Source organism: Lepus europaeus, chromosome 9, assembly GCF_033115175.1.
Source record: "Lepus europaeus isolate LE1 chromosome 9, mLepTim1.pri, whole genome shotgun sequence".
NCBI lineage: Eukaryota > Metazoa > Chordata > Mammalia > Lagomorpha > Leporidae > Lepus > Lepus europaeus.
In genome coordinates this window covers 40,463,185-40,484,550 of record NC_084835.1, presented here as the reverse complement: position 1 = coordinate 40,484,550, position 21,366 = coordinate 40,463,185, and the positions used below count along the sequence as shown (strand labels likewise).

Here is a 21,366-nt window from a genome sequence, read left to right as displayed (position 1 = left end):
TAATGGACTAATGATTTCTTCTGACCTGGTAAGGGGAGTTGCGATTCGACATTTATTTCAAGGGAGAAGGGGAGACTGAGGAAGGAAGGGGGTGAAGGAGGAAGAGCGTGGGAGAACTGGGAATAGGGCTGTTTGGACCTTCCTTCCAGCCTCACATACTTTAGGGTGTTGGTTGCTGGATTAATCCTGCAGTGTAAGTCACCCTTAGAAATACCTAGGCGTGATTCTGCAAGGGCTCAGCTTTGCTCATTTCCAGTGTAGAAAAGGCATATGTCATGGGAAAGGAGGCAGGCAGGCGCTTGGTCTCCCTCCCCCACCTCCGTATTGTCCTCAGGTGCAATGCCATCTGATACTGGTAGTTCTGAAATACATTGGACGCATTATTCTCAAGCTGCTGGGATTATTGCTGACATAGACCGTGAGTCCCGCAGCCAGCCTCCTGTATGGAATTGGAAAAAAAAAAAAAGAAATTCAAGCTGTAAACGAATCTCTGTTTTGGGGCTTTGTAGTGGCAAATTACGTGAATGAGTGAATTGAAAAGGTGCCTGGTTTGTACCAACGTGAATACTCAAGCCTTAGATAAATATTGACACCAGCAGTATGACAGGCCTACCATTTGTCTCATGCCCCTAGGAATAAAAGATCTTTTCTCAGGTGCTCGTGACCTTATAAACCACCCTGACGAGTTTGTGCAGGTGCTTTCTCCCTGGGTTGGAGAGTGGGTGGTTCTCTTTGTGCTTGTGCAAGCCTAAGCCTAACTGAATCTTAGCCTGCTTTGGCTGGTTGGTCACAGTTGAGTTTGCAAGTGAATGGAGTTGCCAGCATGGTTTTGCGGAGTCATGCTTGGTGGCCGTGTGGACCGGTCTTGGACTTGGCACATCTTTTCTTTACTTTGACCGTATTTCAGCACTGAGCATGGGGGAATGAGGAGAAAAGAAAGCCAGCTTGGAGAGACATAATTGGAGTACACATTGAGTCTGATAGCAGCTGACAGCCTTTTTGAGTGAATTGCCTGCACCCAGGCCATCCCTTCTGTTTGATCCCCTATATCTCAGGGCATAGGACCTCTTGCTGGAGAGGGCTGGTGATGACAGTTTGTTATGTATGTATTTATTTTTAAATACTTACTTATTTGAGCGGTAGAATTACAAACAGAGAGAGGGAAGAGACAGAGAAAGATCTTAACATTCGCTGGTTCACTCCCTGAATGGCTGCAATGGCCTGAGCTGGGCCGATCCGAAGGTGGGAGCCAGGAGCATTTTCTGGGTCTTCCACACGGGTGCAGGGGCCCAAGGACTTGGGCCATCTTCTGCTTTCCCAGGCCATAGCAGAGAGCTGGATCAGAAGTGGAGCAGCTGGATCTAGAACCGGAGCTCCCATGGGATGCTGGTGCCACAAGCAGAGGCTCAACCCACTACACCACGGGGCCAACCTCTATTAATTTATTGTTATAAAATTAATGAAATTTGTTTATTTGCAAGACAGACAAAGAAAGAAATCTCACATTTCTTCTTTTACTCTCCAGTAGCCAGGGCTGCGCTAGGGCAAAGCTAGGAGCAGGGAGCTCATTCCACATCTTCTCCAGGGTACATATTATCAGGAAGCTAGATGAGGAGATAGAACCAGGACTTGAACCCAGGCCGTCCCACTTTATTTTTTGGTTTAAAAAATAGACTTACTCGAGAGAGACTGACAGAGTTCTTCCTTCCTCTTGTTCGCTCCCCAAATGTCTACAACAGCCAGGGCTTGGCCGGACTGGAACTGGGAACTCAGTCCAGGTCTCCCACATGGTGGCAGGGACCCAACTACTTGGACTTTCATCACCTGCTGCCTCTCAGGGTGTGCGTTAGCAGGAAGCTGGGATCGGGAGTGGAGTTGGAACTCCAACTCAGGTACTCCTGTAAGGAGTGTGGGCACACCCCCCACCCCCCACACTCCCGTCAGCTTGATGGCTAGAGCAGATACCTGCTTTGATGCCAGTTTTGCTAGTGTGAAGTATGCAGAAGCAAGGCAAACCCCCCACCCCACCCCGCCCTGCCCCAGAGTAGTGTGCTTTTGTTGGAGGGAAGTCACAGTAGAGCCACTTCACATGGGACAAGCTGAACAGAGACTCTGAAACTTGGGTTAGCTTACGTCACCTTGAAAACGGAGTGACTGGGCATCTTTGTTCGTTACATAGCAAGCGCTGGGCAGAGAGGTCCAGGCTATTCATAGGCAGCTGCCTGCCCGGGCTGACCTCGTGCATGTCTGGGTTTGGTGTGACAATTGGCTTTGATTTCCTGCTCCGATGTGAAGATGTCCTGTGAATTGAATGATTCTTAGGTCTCCTTGGTGCTTAGAGGGGATATGAAGACTCTTAACACACACAGGTGTTTCTTAGGTTTCTGCCTAAGGTTGGGATGTCAAAAGGAGACATTTAGGATTTATTTTGGGGAGGGCTTTTCATCTCCTTCAAAAAGATAGACAGACCCTGTGGATACTGGGTTCAGGTACAGTTTAGCCAGTGGCATTTATTGCCAGGATGCATTCTTTACGACGTGTCCCTTGAGAGTAAATGACTTGGAGCTGCAAACTGTGGGAGGTGGGGATGTGGGAAGGGATGTACTGAGCCTGACTCATTTTCCCAGCTCGTTCTCGATTCAAGGATGGGAGTCATGTATTTCGTCTGATTGTTGGTGTAATTTCAGTGATAAAGACGTTAGTTCTAAGTTTTGATAGCAGAAAGCAGCATGTAGAATAATGCATGAAGTATTCTGAGGTTGCTGAGCCTTGGTTTTGCATGTCAGCCATTTCAACAGCCAGAAGCAGGGGAATCCAAACGGCCCCCGCTCCTTGGAGGCAGAGAAAGTGGTGCAGTTGACGGTCTCTTAAGTTTAGAGTGTTTGGTGGCGTCTTAGAATTGTCGAAAGAAAAACGTTGCCTTTTTGGCCTCAGCGAAGCATTTCATCACACATAAAATGGACAGAGTGAGATTGCGAGTCGATAAGCTAGCTAATAAAGTCAACAGCTTAACATTAGGCCAGACGGCTGGCCTTTCAAAACTATATCTTTAGAAAACTTAGCTAGAGGTACTCGCGTGCCTCCTTGCAGCGCAGCCGATGTGTTCTCCAGAAGCTGTGGCTGGGTTCGGTCTTCTCGTTTGTCTGATTTTACGGCAGGGATCTGCTCTTGCTGTTGGAGTGGTTTTCATCATTTGAAGTGCTGAGGAAAGCAGATGAACCTGGAAAATAGTATGAAGGAACCCTACGCAACCCTTGTGCAGTGGAGCTTCATGGTGAATGTATGTGTTGGCGCTCTCTGCAGATTTCGAGAGCTTGGGCTTTGCCGGGGGCTCAAAAAGATGTCACACAGGAGCTACTGAGCAGCGGGTGTGATTTTTAGTTGAGAGAAGTCAAGGATGCGTGTGAGTTCCATTGAAAGTTAATAGGGCCCTGCAGAGCCTGCCCTTGGAACTTGGGGCTTCTAGAAGGGGGCTTTCCTGGTGGGCAGGAAGGTGGCTACGTCCACTCATGTCATTTTTTCCTTAAGAATTTTGTGTGCATGGTAGGGGAAGAAAGGTTGATAACACTAAGGTAAGCTGTTGTTTGTACAGATGTATTTGTTTAAAGCAATCCACTTTCATTTCCTTCTTCCTCCCTTTTAGGGGGCACAGATAGGCCACTCATTAATAGCTCGCTGCATTGTGACCCAGAAGTGTATTTACCTAAAATTGCTCTTCTAAATACTTTCTTTAAAAACAATAATGAAATTCCCTTGTTCGTCAAGCCTAGAAGTGAGTCGCCACCCAGGTTTCTGTGTGTTTCTTGTTTGTTTCTCTTGCTTTGTTTTAAATCTTCCAGCATTCGTTTCTGGAGTATGAGGCTTTCCTAGTAATGTGTTTGCTGACTGGGTTATGTCCGAGTGACTTGTCAGAATGGAGGGTGAATGTGGCACAAAGTACCTCATTGCTCTCCCGGTTCCAGCAGATGCCTGGAGGAGAGAGTTGTGAAGGGCGCATTGCACGCTGCTGGAGGGAGGGGTTCTTGTTTGTTCTGCTGTTTCAGTCTCTGTCTCTTGTGCTCAGAGGAAGTCACACAGTTTGGGACGTTTCATTCCTGAAGAAGGGAGACTCACAGGTAGAGAATTTCCTTATCCCTTTGTCCCAGTGAAATCCTAGCTTGTACCTTCTTCCAGAAACACAGGCTTGGAATTTGGCTGCCCTTTCTTGTTACCAAGGGTCCTTTTTATGCGACCCTGTTACCGTGGTTACCTTCCTCCTTGAAAGCGTCCTCCTTGGGATCTCTGGGTGTGACACACGCTGTGTGTGGTTGCTTCCGGTGCCTTGGAGAAGGAATTGGGTCACAGTGACACTTGGAGGTGGTTGTTATGCTGGGGTTGACACCATTAAAAGTTGTGTTGCGTGACACGTGGTCCGAGAAGCATCGGTGAATGTTTGGGTTGTTTGCATCTTTTCTTTCACACCCTCAAAGGTAATAAATCTTTTTTTTTTAAGATTTTAAAATTTATTTGGAAGAATTACTGAGAGAGGTAGAGACAGAGAGAGAGAGAGAGAGGTCTTCCATTCTCTGGTTCACAAGTGGTCAATGGTCAGAGCTGAGCTGATCTGAAGCCAGGAGCTTCTTCTGGGTCTCCCATGTGGGTACAGGGGCCAGGGACATGGAGCGTCTTCCACAGTTTCCCAGGCACATTAACAGACCCCTGCAATGAGTCTTAAAGTTGCAGCACCTTGGGGCTGGTGCTGTGGCCTAGTGGGTAAAGCCGCCACCTGCAGTGCCAGCATTCCATATGGGTGCTGATTGGAGTCCTGGTTTCTCCACTTCAGATCCAGCTCTCTGCTGTGGCCTGGGAAAGCAGTGGAAGGTGGCCCAAGTCCTTGGGCCCCTGCAGCCGCATGGGAGACCCGGAAGAAGCTGATGGGTGCAGCTGCAGCCATCTAGGGAGCGAACCAGCGGATGGAAGACCTCTTTCTGCCTCTGCCTCTGCCTCTCTCTAACTCTGCCTTTCAAGTAAATAAATAAATCGTAAAAAAAAAAAAAAAAAAAAAAAAAAAAAAAACCACAAAAAAGCCAACGTGCAGCACCTAGCACCTTTCCTTTTGCATTGGTGGTTCCCTAGGAAGCACATATCCTGAAAGTGGCTGCTTGCAGGAGCAGAGGAGTCAGGAAAGGGGTCATCTGTGGCCAGAGGGACATGGGTGGGCTCGGCAGAGTCCTAGGCAAGCCTGGTATTCCACATGTCCTTTTTCTCAGCCTCACCCATCTCTGGCTTCCTGTGCCTTTCCCTTGACTTGTTTTCCCTACTCCAGAAGCACAAGTCTCCGTTTCCTGCCCAAGGAGAGTATACTGTGCATTTGAGGAGGATCCTCCTCTTTGCTCTACCTGGGAGAACCTCTCGCCTCTGAGTGGTGGCCGGTGGGGAGCGCTGTGCGTGCCCTCAGATCTGGGTGGCTGAGCCGCTGTGCACGTTGTGTCTCCGGCTGTGGCTGGGAGGCTGTTCCCCTCTGTTCCACGGAATGGCCTGACTCTCCTGGCCAGGTTAAGCTGTGTTACTGGGTGGGACCCAGAAACCTCAGTTGGGGAGGCCATGCAGAGCCTTCCGCTGTCTGGTAGGGTGTATTATGATGCCTTTTCCAAGCTGATAAGCCAGAGAACGGGCAGTCTGGAGTTACCAGACTTCTCCCCTCTCTGTCCCCAGGTCTTTGTGACACCATTCTCTATGCCCTCCTCCCTCTGGGGTGCATCCTGCTGACATTGCCTTTGTGGGAGTGAGGGCTGTGCTAAGCAGCTCTTCGCTGCTCAGAGTCCTTTTGCTTGTCAAGGATCTGCCAGCTGCGGGGCCTGTCCCCAGTACCAGTCTCCACTGAGCCCTGGAAGGCTTTGGTTGGGGGGAAGCAACCACAACAATAAAACTGCTTTGTACCTCACTACTTTTGTCTCTCTCTGGCCAAACTAAGATGCTGGAAGAAAGAACCGATGGTAGCATCTCCTGTTGGATTGAGGTAATGTGGGAAGTCAGTGCTGAGTGCTGCCAGTGGTGGTGAGAGAACGTCTTAACCCTCTTGACTGTGTAGGGCAGAACTTTAGTGGCCGGGGCTGTGCTGTTCCTATGGAAATCAGCTTTACTGGCCCTGTGGATCAGCCTGCGTGAGGGGGCTGGCGCGGCGATTTGCAGCGGGTTACAGAAGCCTTGACGTCACTGCCTGGTAGGTTGTGGGCCTGGCAGCATGGGACCTACTTCTCTCGACTTCCCTGCAACCATTCCTGTCCTGCCCCTTGCCTTCCTGGGAGGTCCTGATGTGTTAGTCTCCCTGTTTCTTTGCTTTACTTCGTACCCTCCGCACCTTACTGTGCTGGTCTGACCTCATTTCCCAGGATTCTCCCTCAGAAAACGTCCCCTTCAAGGCTTAGCTGAGGTCTTGCATTTGCTGATAAACCCTTATTTATTTAGTTATTTATCTAAATCGCAGCTGACTTTCCTGTTCTGGCTGCCATCTGGCTTCAGTGTTATCCACACCGGAGGTGACAAAGCCAGGTGCTCACGGGGGCCAGGCAAATACTACCCATGAGTAAAGAGGGCCTGGGTGACACAATAAGGAGTGGTGAGGTCTGTAGCCAGTGGCATGCTTGTAAGTGCATATAGCTGATTGTTGCTGTCGAGAGTGCTGGCCCAGGGATTATTGTCCACAAAAGCTGAAGCTTTCGATCAGTGAAACTTTAGGTTTCTGCAAACCCTGTTCAATCAGAAAGAAACAAGTGAGAAAATTCCCCCGCCAGCTCAGCCTTGGCCCAGGAGCCACCCCCCGGCCTACCACTGCAGGTTGTTTGCTATGTGAGAGCTTTTGGTTGGAGTCACTCAGTAGGAGTGTGGTTTGACTCCTTCAGGTCGCAGACGAGGTCTTGGCCTGATTGATCGCAGAATTTATCACAGCACAGTGTGCCTTCCACTCGAGGACTGTTTGTAGACTTTGACATTTGTTGGGTGCTGGGGGAAGGGACGTAGCTCTGAAAGGCCGAGCTGTGTGAACTGTGAAGGCGGAGAGGTACTCTCAAGCCTTACAGGGTTAGAGAGGCAGGCGTGGATGACATCTGGCAGGTAGTTTGAAACATTAGAATTCAGAGGTTTGGAGGCCCGTGCTGACCAGGAGAGCTGATTTTTAAAATGGACAGTGACTAGGGTCTTCTGTGGCTGCTGTGTATGGTCTCCTCTCTCGAGTCACCTGTCATAAGCTTCTCGCATTTGCATAGCCATTCTCAATAACTGAAATAATTGTCTCATAACTGACTGTGAAATATAGCTGACATGTGGAGATCTGAGTGATTTTTCGTTGGATTGTTCACAGAATGCATTTCTTTGCCAAGCCTGCATTAAGGGACTGCGTAGCTTACTGGAGTCCAGGGTAGGGGTGGGGGGCAGCAGATAGAGACCCTTCCCTGCATCGGGAATGCCTGGGGGAGGATGCCAGACGGATGTTTCCAGTTCAAGATGCGCTTTTATCATTTTTCATGTAAGCCTCTAATGTTCCTTATCAGGCTGTTCAGTTGCCGGTTTTGGTTAACGAGGGGGAAAGCATTGCACTTGAAAACAAGCTAAGGACATCTGATACTCCAGGATTAAGAAAAAAATCTCTTCTTCTCGTAAAACCTTACATCGTGGGGCTCGGGAACATCATGTGCTGATTTCATTGTGACTTGATGCGTACTCCGTGCGATTGCTCAGAAGGCAAAAATGCTGCAGAAGCAACCCCACAAGCTTAGGGGATTAAGGAACCATGAAGGGGCGTATGTTCTTCCTCAGCTGCACCCCTGGTCGTCGTGGAAGGACCAGTCACCTTTTCCCAGTTAGTCCTAGGCAGGTGGATTGCTTCTTAATGGGCAGCAAACAGTCTAAGTTCTGGGGTTGAGACGGAGATGGACAGCTGGAGCCCACGCGCCTGGAGAAGCCGGAGTTTCAAGGCCAGTCCTGGGCACGCAGCCCCCTGCCCAGAGGTTGGGTTGGGGGCTGCCTTCTGTGTCCCTGTCCAGGAGTCATATTCAGTGACTCACCCATCTCAAAGCTGAAAATGTGCCACACGGGGAGCTGGCCGGGAGCCCAGCCAGCACTGACTCATGGGCCGTGGGCTAGCCTGGAAGCCAGATTGGATGGGAAGATGGGAAATAGGCTAGCCTGGAAACCCAACTGATTCTGAACCAGTCCTCTAGAGACTTCCTCACAGACTCAGGACCGGCTCGTTCCACTTTGATCATCCTGTTAACGTTGAGAACCCGAGGAATGCGCCCCGGTCTCTGTGCAGCGAGAGGCTGTGCCTGAAGTCGCCGGCCACAGGAGCCGTTGCTTGCTTTGGGGATGACAAAGTGGGGTTAGTTCTCACCACGGCTTACTCAGAGGCCGGCCGGCGCAGGTTCTTACCCCTCCGCTCCCCAGGAGTAAATGAGTGATCGTTCACTGGCTTTGAGGAGGGAGCCTTTGCCAAGTCTGTAATATGTGGCTCTGGGTGGAATCCAGGAAGGTGCTGGTCAGATTATGTAAATACCCAGTAAGCCTGCAGAATTGCACTCAGTGGTTACTCAGTCTCCCTGGTCTTCCAAGGCCCGTTCCCTCGTTGAGATGATGCCTGGGAACTTTGTGTACTGGAGGGACTTAGGTTCATATCCGTGTCTGTGCCCCACGACCTGTTTGAACAGAACTCTAGAAATTTTGGGGAACTCAGGACCTGAGTTCTGTCCATTCCCTGTGAATATTGATTCTTTCGTGATTTAGGAATAACTGTTGATTATGGTTTAGATACAGCACGGTTTACCTTGTCTTAGTTTCAATACAGGTAGCCCCTTGGCTAGTAGCTACTGGTTGGGTTAGTGGCTGATTTCTCAGCTGTGGAAATACTTGAGGCTGTTCAGATAATGTGGGGTCAGCCTAGGGGGGCTCATTGGGAACCACGCAGACTGTCGTTTCGGGCACCCTTAAGCAGTGTGCTTTTCCAGCAGGCCTGGATAAAACCCGAGCTGTTCCCTGCAGAGGTGCCTCTTGTGTGTTCTGCAAACGGTGGGCCGCACCGTCATCTTTCAGCAGATTAGCAGAGAGACTATCTATGGCCAGGCTCAATTGTTCCGTGCTCTGCACTCCCTTTGTGCACGAACAGGGGAAATTTGTGTTATGACAATGGCTGACAAAATGTTTAATGAAAGCTGCAATTGGCAGTAACTAAATTCCCCGAGGTCGCTTTCCTCTCCTCTCCGCTACTGAAAGGTGCAGAAGTGCTTTGGACAGCATCTGTCCTGCTGACAGATGAATTGTTGTGACAGGAGAATCTGAAACCTTCACCAAAGGACGCATTGAGATGTCAGGCCTGGTGAGGGGCGATGGTGTTGCTAGAACTAAGCGAAATGCTTTAGATGCGTGTGCACGTCAGCTGCCACCTGGAAGAACAGCCTCATGAAAGTGTCCCCCGGTTAACCCTGTGATGGCTCTTGGGAACAGAGCTGGGAGCTCATGCCCCTTTCTGCCAGACTCTTGGGCCCAATAAGGATTTGCTTAATCATTGAGAAATGAATAGTCAGTAAGCGCAGTGATGAAAGGGTTTTACAGAAAACGTTGTTTGATTTTTTTTTAAAGTTCAGAAAAAAAAAAAAAACCCACCAGTGTTCACAACAGCATTGTCCGCAGTAACCAAAGGTTGAAGCAGTGTGAAAGTATAGACCACTGGGTACACCCCATGAGGTACATAGATGCATTGGAGTACCATCAGCCTTCAGCAACGTACAGCACTGGCGCCAACACGGGTGATGCTCATGGAGAGAAGCCAGCCACAGAAAGACAAGTGCGCTCTGTTTCTTGCTCTGGAGGTACCTAGAGTAGAGAAGTGTACAGTGACAGAAGTGGGCAGAGCAAGGTGAGAACTTAGCGTTGAAAGGTGCAGCAGTTTCCCTTTGGGATTTGGAGAAAGTTCTTGACAGGGATGCCAGTTACGAGCACACTACAAGGACAGTGTGCCTGTCTCTGCTGCGGCTGAACGGTGCACTTAAAAATGGCTCAAATGGTACGTTTTGCGTGTGCGTGTATATGTTTTTAAACATTTATTTAATTGAAGGGCAGAGCTACAGAGAGAGAGGAAGAGAGAGACATCTTGACTTTCCAAATGTCTGTAACAGCAAGGACTGAGTCGGGTTGAAGCCAGGAGCCTGGAATTCCTTCCGGATCTCCCACATGGGTGTCAGGAGCCCAGGCACCTAGACTGTCTTCCACCACCTTGTTAGGCTCATTAACAGGGAAGTAGAGTGGAAGTAGAGCAGCTGGGACTTGAACTAGCTCTCTGATAGGGGTGCTGGTGTTAGAGACGGCAGGTGAACCCCTGCGCCACAATGCTGGCCCCGTAGCAAATGGATTTTACTTGTGCTGGGAGCTTTCTAGCTGAAAGGGGTCTGTGAGGATTTTGTTTCGTGCTGTGTTTGTCAGGCAGAATGCAGTGAAGTATTTCCTACGAAATACTCATTTCCTACGAAAGCAGCTGAGGTCCAGCGTCCTGTTTCGGGTTTCAGGACCACTCATTGGTGAGACTTAGCTTCCAGGGCAGCCCCGTGTCCAGAGACAGCAACTCTGGGAAGGGGTGTGAGCCACAGCGCTCTGTCCTTTCGGAATCACCCAGAGTGCCCCGAGCCGAGAGTTACCCCGTGCAGGCAGTACCCTGACCCTTGCACGTGCACCTGTGTTCATCGTTGTGGTCCTTGCTCCTGCTCGGGCTGCAGTGTTAAGTCCCAGTGAAACTCGGCTTCTCGATTGCACCAGCCTGGGGGACACACCTCTCTCAGGAAGCCCTGCCTAAGTAGCAGAATTTGTACTTTCTGAAATTTAATTAATCATTGTCTGCTCTTTAAAGGAAAGACATACCGAAGGATGTTGTGACTTGAAATGGTTTTATTCTAAGTTGCTGAAGATTGTGTACTCTTGCTGGGTGGGAACCAGCGGGGGTGACTCCCTTTCAGATGGTTCAACACTGAGCCAGCAGCTAATTGCACAAGACCAGAGAGCCCCAGAGTCACCTCTGGCTGCAGTTGTCAGCCAGAGCCAAGCCACTCACCCTGAACCCAACAGCCTCAGGGGTCAGTGACGTAGAAGGGTGAAAACGGGCACTTTTTAGGCCAAATATAGCCTCCTAGGTGTTTTGCTGGGTTCCTCCAAGATTACTTTTGACTTTATTTATTTTTAAGGAATTAGATTTCATGTGAAAATTGAGATGTTGAGCTTTTCTGGAAGACAGAGAAGAGTGGTCTCCCCTGGCCCTTGCTGGAGACCATGTGCTAGTGCCGCCTTAGGTGGGCAGGCAGGCAGCGCTCTGGAGCTTATTTTGCAAGGATGCGGTCCCTGGTGGTGTTGCTTGCTTGCCCTTCTCGGCGCTTGGCTTTATGGTTTCTCCGTTTCTCAAACCCTCTCCCAATACCCTTGATGGTTTAAAGGTGCTGATTAAAGGGTGGGTGTCTGGCCTAGCAAACACTCTGGTTAAGACACCCGCTCCCCTATCAGGGTGCCAGGGTTTGAGTCCTGTTTGCAACTTCCTGTTCATGCAGCCCCCAGGAGGCAGCAGGTGGGTCTGGTAGCTGAATCCCCGCCACGCATGTAGGAAACCTGGATTTATTTCTTGACTCCTGGCTTGGGCATTTGATGAGTGAACCAGAGGATGGCATGGAGGCTTTGTCTGTCTGCCTCTCAAGTAAATTTTTAAAATAAATTTAAAAATATTGCCAGCATTCTGGAGCAGCAGGTTAAGCTACCACTTGTGTCACCGTCATCCCATGTCAGAGCTCTGGTTCGTGTCCTGGCTGCTCCACTTCCAATCCAGTTGTGTGCTAGTGTGCCTGAGAAGGCAGTATATGGTGGCTCAAGTGTTTGGGTCCCTGCCACTCACCTGGGAGACCTGGATGGAGTTCCAGGTTCCTGGCTTTGGCCTGGCCCAGCCCTGGCCACTGAGGCCATTTGCGGAGTCAACCAGTGGATGGGCAATTTCTCTCTGTCTCTCCCTCTGTTTCTCTGCCTTTTTCTTTTCTTTCTTTTCCATTTTTAGATTTATTTACTTGAAAGGGAGTTAGAGGGAGAAACATAGAGAAAAGAATGAGCGATCCAGGACTGACCAGGCTGAAGCCAGGAGACTGGCAGGGACCCAAGCTCTTGTTCATCTTCTACTTTCCCATGCATATTAGCAGGGAGCTGTATGGGAAGCAGAGCAACTGGAACTTGCACTCATATGAGATTCTGGTGTCTAAGGCAGCAGCTTAACCCACTGCACCACAATGCTGACCCCCACTCTGCCTTACAAATAAATAAAATCTTAAATTAAAAAGTGGTAGTTACTGTAAACTGACAGTATTTTTATGCCCAGAAATAATGTTTCCACACTTCCCCCCTTTCAAGATGATAGTCTGCTTAAAATAGAAGAAAATTTGTCTGTCTTAGCCGTCTTCTGACGTGGGGGGACTTGTCTCAGACTGTGGATTTTTTTCCCCAGGTGTCACTGGTTGACGTCTGTGTACTCATTAATAAATACCCCGAGGCACAGACAAGCTCATACTTGACTTCAGTATGCGGTTTAAAAAATTACCCCCTTCAATCTTTATGGTAACATAATCTCCCGACAAATTGCTTTTAATTCAGGCTGTGCCATGGACGCAGATGAACCATTAGTTTCAAGTGTGCTTTGACTTTTATTTAGATGAATGTCTCTGAGCTCACAGTGGAATGGCGATCAGTTGTAGATTAGTATTGATTGAAATGTTGCCGGGGTAAGTTTAAGAGATAGCGGCCACTTCTGTGACACTTCGGAGGCAGACTGGGGCTCCTGGTTAGTTACAGGGGCAGTAGGCAGTAATATGCACGGCATTAGTCGCTGAGATAAAAATTGCTCAGCTCCTCGGCACAGAAAGGGCTTCAGCAGTAGGGAACAAGGTTGCCATGCGAAACCAGAAGTCAGGACCCGTTCGGATCACACCTCTGTGGCTTCTGTTTCAGAAAGGGTAGGCTGGTCTGGGTTGAGGTTGTGATGGGAGTTAAGTTCGTCCTGGCTTGCTGTTTGTCTGCCTCTCGGGATCCAGTGGGTGGTGGGGCTAGAGATGTGGTTGTGACAGTTGAGACGGCTCCCATTGCTGGTCATGAGAGGCTTACCTGGCCTGTGATTGGCACCAGTGTAGCTTTCCCTCAGCTGCCTCCTTTCTCCTGTGTGACTGTCACCCCCAGCATGCAGTCCTTGAAGGTTGCAATACTGTGTCGGCAAATGACCTGGACTCAGAATCTGTGCTCATTTTCTGAACAGTCCGTGGAACTTAGACTGTACATCGGAGCGGTTCTAGGCTTGTGTAGACTCAGGTTTCTCAGTCTGTGGGTACCAGTGTCAACACTCAGAGCTGGGGAATTCTCTGGTGGAGGGAGGGGGAAGTGCTACCTGTGCACTCTTGGATGTTTAATAGCATCCTTGGCTTTTGCCCACCAAGTGCCAGTAAACCTGTCACCCCTCCCCCCCCCCCCAAAAAAAAAAAAAAGTATCTCCAGCTTTTGCTAAAGGTCCCTTGAGGTGCAGAAATCATCCCTTGCAAGAACTGGTGTAGACAACGCAAGGTCAACCTCCCCTCCCCTTTGCTTTTTTCATTTACTGCTGTGTGATGTGGGTGCTTTAGTGAGACGCTAATTTTAAAAAATGCCACTAAGCATAGCTTTGGACTCCTGTGGTGCAAAGCCTGTGTTCCAAGGCACTGCTTAGAATTACTTTAAAAATTTCCTTTAAAAATTTCTATGTCGTGAAGTAGTGTTGATTGGAATCATTTGGGTTTATCCAGCCTCGGGTGATGTGGCCTTTGACAGCGCTGCTTCCAGTGCCTTGAGGATGCCAACTGGGAGGGTGTATCTGTAAGTTTCAGTGTCCGTGGCTCTGTAACAGTGCGTGAGACTGAGCATTTAGGAGGGAGAGGGCTTGGTTTTTTGGGGTGGGATAGGGTAGGAGAAAATATCCTGAATCTTGAGTTTGATGCCAAATATTGATTCCTTCTTTTTTTTTTTTTTTTTTCTCTCTCCATTTACCAGAAACCTGAGTTACAACAAGCTCTCTGAGATCGACCCTGCTGTTTTTGAGGACTTGCCGAACCTGCAGGAAGTGTGAGTACTCCCCTGGCAGGTGCAGGATAAAGGGACCTCTTGGGGGAGATACGCAGGCTGCAGCATCACTCACTCTCTAGATCAGCAACCTCACTTCAAGGGAGACACGTTTGTACCTGGGCTGGCAGTGACAAATGGTGCTACAGTACTTCCCTGTCCCCCGACCTCCCTCCATCCCCCATTATCCACAGTTCTGGGGTCCAGGCAATTGTGATCTGAAAATATTAAATGGAAAATTCTAGAAATAAGCAACTCTGAAGTTTTAAAAAAATTTTTTTTGACAGGCAGAGTTAGAGACAGAGAGAAAGGTCTTCCTGTTTCTGTTGGTTCACCCCCCAAGTGGCCGCTACGGCTGGTGCGCTGCGCCGATCCGAAGCCAGGAGCCAGGTGCCTCCTCCTGGTCTCCCATGCAGGTGCAGGGCCCAAGCCATCCTCCACTGCCTTCCCAGGCCACAGCAGAGAGCTGGACTGAAAGAGGAGCAACCAGGACAGAATCCAGTGCCCCAACTGGGACTAGAACCCGGGGTGCCGGTGCCGCAGGCAGAGGATTAGCCTAGTGAGCCGCAGTGCCGGCCTGAAGTTTTAAATTGTGCGCTCTCCTGAGTAGCATAATTCAGTCTTGTGCTGGTTCACTCTATTGTGACTCATCCTTTTGTCCAATGTGCCCTGCCAGTTGGTCACTTAGCAGCCTTCTTGGTTACCAGATCTGCTGTTGCAGTGTTGCAGTCCTTGTGTTTTCATAACCCTGTTGTACCTAGTAATGGCCTCAGCACACAAGAGTGGTGATCCTGGCAATTCTGTAATAGTATTTGTTGTTGTTCTCTTTTGTTAGTGGTGCTAATACTTACTATGCCTCGTCTATAATTTAAACTTTATTGTAGGTATGTATAGGAACAAACATAGGACATCTAGCTTGTCCACAGTCTCAGGCGTCCACTGGGGGTCTTGGAACTGTATCCCCAGAGGTAAGGGAACCCCTGTACTTGAAGTGCTGCTTTGCTGAGATCCTCCGTTCACCCTAGGCAGTCTCTGGAGAGTGTGCTGCGATCTAGGAAGCGCAGGGTTCCTGGAAATCATGGGCGCCCAGCAGGTGTATGGCAGAGCTTCCTCCCTTGTAGGAGGCCTTGTGGACTGTTTGGGGTAATGCGTGGGGCGAGCACTTTGTCCAGGTTCCCAGGGATCGGAGCAGCCTGTGTGGTGGTGGCTGTGAGGCCAGTGTGCCCCTGCTGTTTGCCAGCAAACAGAGCCGTAGAAGAGTGGGTCACAGAGGCTCGCCTTTTCCCCTCTACCTCCAAACAACCAGGCAGGTGTTCGTGCCTTTAGCAACTGCAGGCTTCAGTTTGTTTCTTCATCTTTTGCATGGAAAGAATTTTGAATGATCAGGAGTTGGAACTCCGTAGGAACTTTACAGGAGCTTTCATTTAAGTCATGCCGATGTACTGTGGAACAACTGGGAACTGCCAGTGTTATCACCCGTCCATAACCATTGTGCACACTTAGTGAAAAATAGATCGCTGTGGGTAATGTGTTCATGCATGTCTCTTACACTTACATTTTTTTCTTTTATTTGAGAGGCGGAGTGAGCACCCTCTTACCTTTCACTCTCCAGATGCTTGCAACATCAAGGGCTGGGCAGGGGTGGAAGCAGGGAACTGGGGACACAGTTCAGGTCTCCCATGCCAGTAGTAGGAACCCAGTTCCTTGAGCTGTTATTGCTGCCTCCTGGGGTCAGGAAATTGGAGTCAGGAGCCAGAACTGGGTATAAACTCTGGTACTCTGATGTTGGATTAAGGTATCTCAATTGGCATCCTAATCCTTAGGCCAAATACTTGATGTAAATTAAAGTTTTTTGGATGTGGTGTTTTAATTTTACGTAAGTTACTGTACCGAGGTTCATAAATTGTCATCCAGTGCTTCTATTATTAGGCATTTTCATTAGACATTTGTAGGTAAAGGTCCTTATGTGTTTTTATTAAAAGTAACTGATCAAAGTCCTTGCTTGCTACTCTTTTTTTTTTTTTCTTCCCTAAGATGTATTTGTATTTATTTATTTGAAAATCAGAGTTACAAATAGAGTTCTGAGGTGCTGGGGTTAGAGTGTCAACATAGGAACTTTGGGGGGACATACAGTGACCCAGAATGATACACTTGGCCATCAGGAGCTGCTTAGGCTAATAACCTAGGGCTTTTCCCCCAATCTAAGCTATCTTTAATGCCTGTGGTTTAGAACATACTTAAATTCTGTTTGCTAAGTCTCAAGGCTTAGTGGTTTCTTTGAAAATTGGATACAATTAAAATTGGGGTGTTGCCTCTAGCATCTTTCAGGCTTTCATTTAACACTTGAGCGCCTGCTCGGTACCACACGCTGCTCCAGGGCTGCGGTCCAGGAAGGAGTGAGACACAGACAGCTGGGACCGGGGAGAGGCAAGAGATGCAACCACCTGAGGTGCAGAAATGACAGGGGGCCAGAAACTAAGCAGTCAGGAGAAGGGATTTATTGGTGCAGGATTTAAAACATCAGCTATCTCTGTCTCTCTGTCTCTGTCTCTCTTTCTCTCTCTCTTCCTCTCTTCCCCCAGTGAATAAAATATCAAAAAGTTTAAATCAAGATGGAATCAGTATTTCTGATTCTTTGCCTTTTGCCTTGGATTCCAGAATGGCATGACAGGGCTGTTGCTGCTTGGGTTTTGAATTCAGTTGCTGACACTTGCTTGTCCTCCTTCCCTGCCCCCCTTCCCTTCCATTCTTTCCTTGGATTTTGGAGGAGTAATCGTGGAGATGGGCTGGGCAGGAAGGTGATGCCTGAGCACTTGTCGATGATGTGAGCAGGGAAGACTGTGCGTGTACAAGGGCATCAAGGAAGGAACAGCATGAGGGCCCCTGCCTGTGTGTGCCTGAGGGGAGGGGTGTGCAGCAGGGCCTGGATCCTCTAGGGCCCTGGCTATGGTAGGTATTGGTTTCAGCTGTCATCGGAGGCGTGGCAGGTCCTCGGGTGAGCGTCCTCTGGGTTCTCTCTGGCTCTCTGGTTCCACTTCCTTGCCCAGACAGGCTTCCAGCTTTTCATTTGTTTTGGCTTCCTTGACCTCTGGCCTTCGGTCCCCTTCCTCTCAGGCCTTCTTCGAGTGCGTGCCCCACCCAGATCCACATGTGAAGACCTCTGACTGCTCTCTGCCCTTCACAGGGGATGCTGGTTATGAGTCTTGCTTAACAACAGTCACAATAATCACAACAGCTCTGTGTTAATAAACCTCTGGGGAATATGATCTCATCCAGGCCTCACACCAGCGCTATGACAAGAGATTTTCTTTGCGAGGATTTTCTCCACTTCACAGAAGAGAAAGCAGCGGCTGAGACAGGTTCAAGAAACTCGCAATTTGAAGTGGTTGGTGACGTCGAGTGTTGGGCTCAAGTCTGCGGGATTCCAGAGCCTAAGCACTGGACCCTGGCGCTGCACTGCATTAAGCTCCCATGTCCCTCGTCTTACCCCAGACATCCAGGTGAAGATGGAAAAAGACAGGAAGTGATCACTTAACTCCTGGCTTTACAGTGTGTGCGCATCTTCCCTCTGTAGGGAGTATTCCCTCTTATTCCCCCAGACACCTCATCCAAACCCACACTGTCTTTAACCCTGGCCTCCTCTCTCCCCTCCCAACTTGGGTTCTCTCCCTCACCTGAACTTCTGTTGCATTTACAAGGGGACTTCAAAAAGTTTGTGCAAAATGGAATTACTGAAGATAAGTTCATCTAGGTGCAAAAAATTTCTGAAGGCGATGTATATGAGGGATCTTTAAAATTTACTGGAAAAGGCCGGCGCCGCGGCTCACTAGGCTAATCCTCCACCTTGCGGCGCCGGCACACCAGGTTCTAGCCCCAGTCGGGGCACCGATCCTGTCCCGGTTGCCCCTCTTCCAGGCCAGCTCTCTGCTGTGGCCAGGGAGTGCAGTGGAGGATGGCCCAAGTGCTTGGGCCCTGCACCCCATGGGAGACCAGGAGAAGCACCTGGCTCCTGCCATCGGAACAGCGCAGTGTGCCAGCCGCAGCGCGCCTACCGCGGCGGCCATTGGAGTGTGAAGCAACGGCAAAAGGAAGACCTTTCTCTCTGTCTCTCTCTCACTGTCCACTCTGCCTGTCAAAAAAAAAAAAAATTTACTGGAAAAAAACTTGTGCTAAAAAAAAGCCATGCATGGATTTCATATTTTTTTTTTTTTAAAGATTTTATTGACTTATTTGAGAGGCAGAGTTACAGACAGTGAGAGGGAGAGACAGAGAGAAAGGTCTTCCGTCCGTTGGTTCACTTCCCAAATGGCCACAACAGCCAGAGCTGTGCTGATCCGAAGCCAGGAGCTAGGTGCTTCTTCCTGGTCTCCTGTGTGGGTGCAGGGGCCTAAGAACTTGGGCCATCTTCCACTAATTTCCCAGGCCATACATAGCAGAGAGCTGGATTGGAAGAGGAGCAGCCAGGACTAGAAACGGCGCCCATATGGGATGCCGGCACTGCAGGTGGAGGATTAACCCACTGCACCACGGAGCCGGCCCCAATTTCTTTTTTTTAAAGATTTATTTATTAATTTGCAAGTCAGAGTTAGAGAGACAGAGAGAGAGAGAGAGAGAGGTTTTCGATCTGATGGTTCACTCCCCAATTGGTCGCAAAAGCTGGAGCTGCGCCGATCTGAAGCCAGGACTTTCTTCCACGTCTCCCACATGGGTGCACGGGCCCAAAGACTTGGGCCATCTTCTACTGCTTTCCCAGGCCATAGCAGAGAGCTGGATTGGAAGTGGAGCAGCCAGGTCTCGAACCGGCGCCCCTATGGGATGCTGGTGCTTCAGGCCAGGGCGTTAACCTGCTGCGCCACAGTGCTGGCCCTTCGTATTTTTTATTTCTTTGCACCAAAATAAGCTTGTCTCTTAATTTCATTTTTCCACAATTTGGTTTCCCCTCATATAGGCAGGATGATGTTCCCAGCTCTAGTATGTGCTATTTGTGTTTTGTGTGTTAATGCTCCCCTTCCTCCTACCAGAATGCTTGGGGAGCTTGATCCTAAGTTGGCCGTAGTGCTCGGCACTCGACTTCTTAGTTGCCCTTCCACCCTTTCCAGCAGCTGGAGCAATATGGGGTTTACTGCAATTGCACAGCTAGTGCTTGGCCTGCCCCCCTCTCCCCCCCGTGCCCAGTAACTCCTGGGCTCTTGTCTGTGGCCCCTTGCTAACTCCCTGATTGTGAGAGTTTGTAAAGACGGAGATTCCATCTTAGCCATACCTCTGGGTTTAAGTGAGGACAACGCTCAGTCGGGTAGCAAACAGACCTGGAGTTGTGTTCTGGTTCTGCTCTTGCCCTGCTCTGTGACTCTGGACAGGGGACATAGCACCTGCTTGTTTCCTGTCCCCTGCCTGTGATAATAGATGTGCTAACACATAGTCAGTGTTAGTGTAGTCACTCAACAAAGAGAGGGTGTCCAGGGCCTTGCACACTGGAAAGACTCACTGGATGGTATTTCCTGCCTGTTCTGCTACCTTTGGAGCCACACTGTCCCCCAAGCTGGGTGCACTGTTTGGGAGCAAATCTTCGCAGCTTGGCAGGTTGACCCTCTGACCCCTCCCTCCCCCGCCCTGTGGGCTGGATGAGCTGAATTCACTGGTGTCCAGAGCAGCAAAACTTCTCCCTGATGAAGATCTGGGCTTCTTCCTGAGGCCCTCTGGTACTGCTGGGAGAAAGAAGGCAGCTTGTTAGGAGCTGAGGGGTGAGGGCACTGGAAAGGATTGTGGAAGAAACAAGTCAAATTGCCAGGGACGCATCGTTGCTCCAAAGTGAACTGGCCCCGAGTGTCTGCCGGCCGCTGCCGTCCTCCCGAGCCCCATGCAGAGCCTCCCCAGCCGCAGGCTGGCAGGCTGCAGGCCGTGGTTTCGCAGCGGTTTCATTTCAGAGGCCCCAGAACCACAGAACATCGTCGGCCGCTTGGAGAGGGACGGCCAGCCCTTGGAAGGCCCCTGGAGGACGTGGGGACACTTGTGCAGCTGCTTCCAAGCCACGGGTCTGAGGAAAGCCCACCAGGGAGTGCCCACGGCCTGGGTCCTGCAGGGCGGGGCGCCTCTATAATAAGCGGGGCTATTTATACGGCCCACTGTCCAGGCTGCGCTCGGATCCCGTTACAGCTGCCTGGGCGCGTGTGCCTGCCAGCACCACTGGCCCAGAGAGTTCCGGAGGCAGTGGGGGAAGCCTTGGGTGCACTCTGCGCTGGCTGGCTGTGGCCGCCCTGCTCTGACTCTGGCTGCTGCCCCCCAGGCTGTGCTGCTGGGGTGTTTAAGGGAAGAGTGACATATGTGGTGTGTTTTGAGGCACTGTTGCTTGGCTGTGAGTTGCCACCACCTGTTGAGCATTTTCTACTTAGCTGGCCATGTCCTCAGTGCTTAGGAATAACTGTTTGAACCCTGGGACACTGGTACCTGTGCTATTTACATGAGATTTTCAGGAAAAGGAAGCTGAGGGTGCAGCTAGGGAAGGGACGTGCTGAGATGGTTCAGTGGGGACGGAGTGCAGGTCGGGTTGATGTACAGGTCTGACTGACACATCCGAGCTCTGTAACCTGAGCAGTCCCCGCTGTGCCGTTCTCTTACCATGCCTCAGTTCCGTGGAAGGTGGGCGTGTAATTTGGTACCTTCTCCAGAGGCTGAGCGTTACCATTCATTCAGATACCGCACATGGAGAATTTAGGGCAGAACTCGGCATATAGTGCCTGTGCAGCCTTATCGTTTATAATTGTTAAGGAAACTATCCCTATGTCCTTTATACCAAAATACCTTTACCTGGCTGTCTGGTATATAAAGTATATGAGAAACTTTTGCCAAAAAGTTTATTTAGTCGGCAGTGTTCTCTAGTACTTAACACTATTGATTAACTGGCCCTGACTCTGAAGTCCACGTGCCTACCTGTTACCGTGAGCTTTTTCCGTTTGGAACACACACACACACACACATACACACACACACAGAGAGAGAGAGAGAGAGAGAGAGAGAGAAAGTCGTGTTTGAGAGCGAGAGCATGAGAGTGCTTTATCCATAGGCCAGGGCTGGGCTGGCACTGGAGTCCAGAGCTGGGGACTCAATCCATGTCTCCTGTGTGGGTGGCAGAAACCCAGTTATTTGAGCTGTCACGATTGTTTCCCCAGGTTCTGCGTTCATCCTCAGCTGGAGTCACTGGCTGGAGGCCAGGAATCCAATGCAGACGCTGGGATGTAGGGT

The 21,366-nt window shown here is 49.9% G+C and overlaps 1 protein-coding gene across 1 annotated transcript in view; it reads left to right on the top strand.

The window, feature by feature from the left end:
* The window catches only part of LRIG1 (leucine rich repeats and immunoglobulin like domains 1), a 118,669-nt gene that overhangs the window by 24,681 nt on the left and 72,622 nt on the right, over positions 1-21,366 (top strand). The window contains exon 2 of the mRNA XM_062201230.1: positions 14,059-14,130. Coding sequence (XP_062057214.1) covers positions 14,059-14,130 — 72 coding nt within the window. The remainder of the gene's footprint in view (positions 1-14,058; positions 14,131-21,366) is intronic.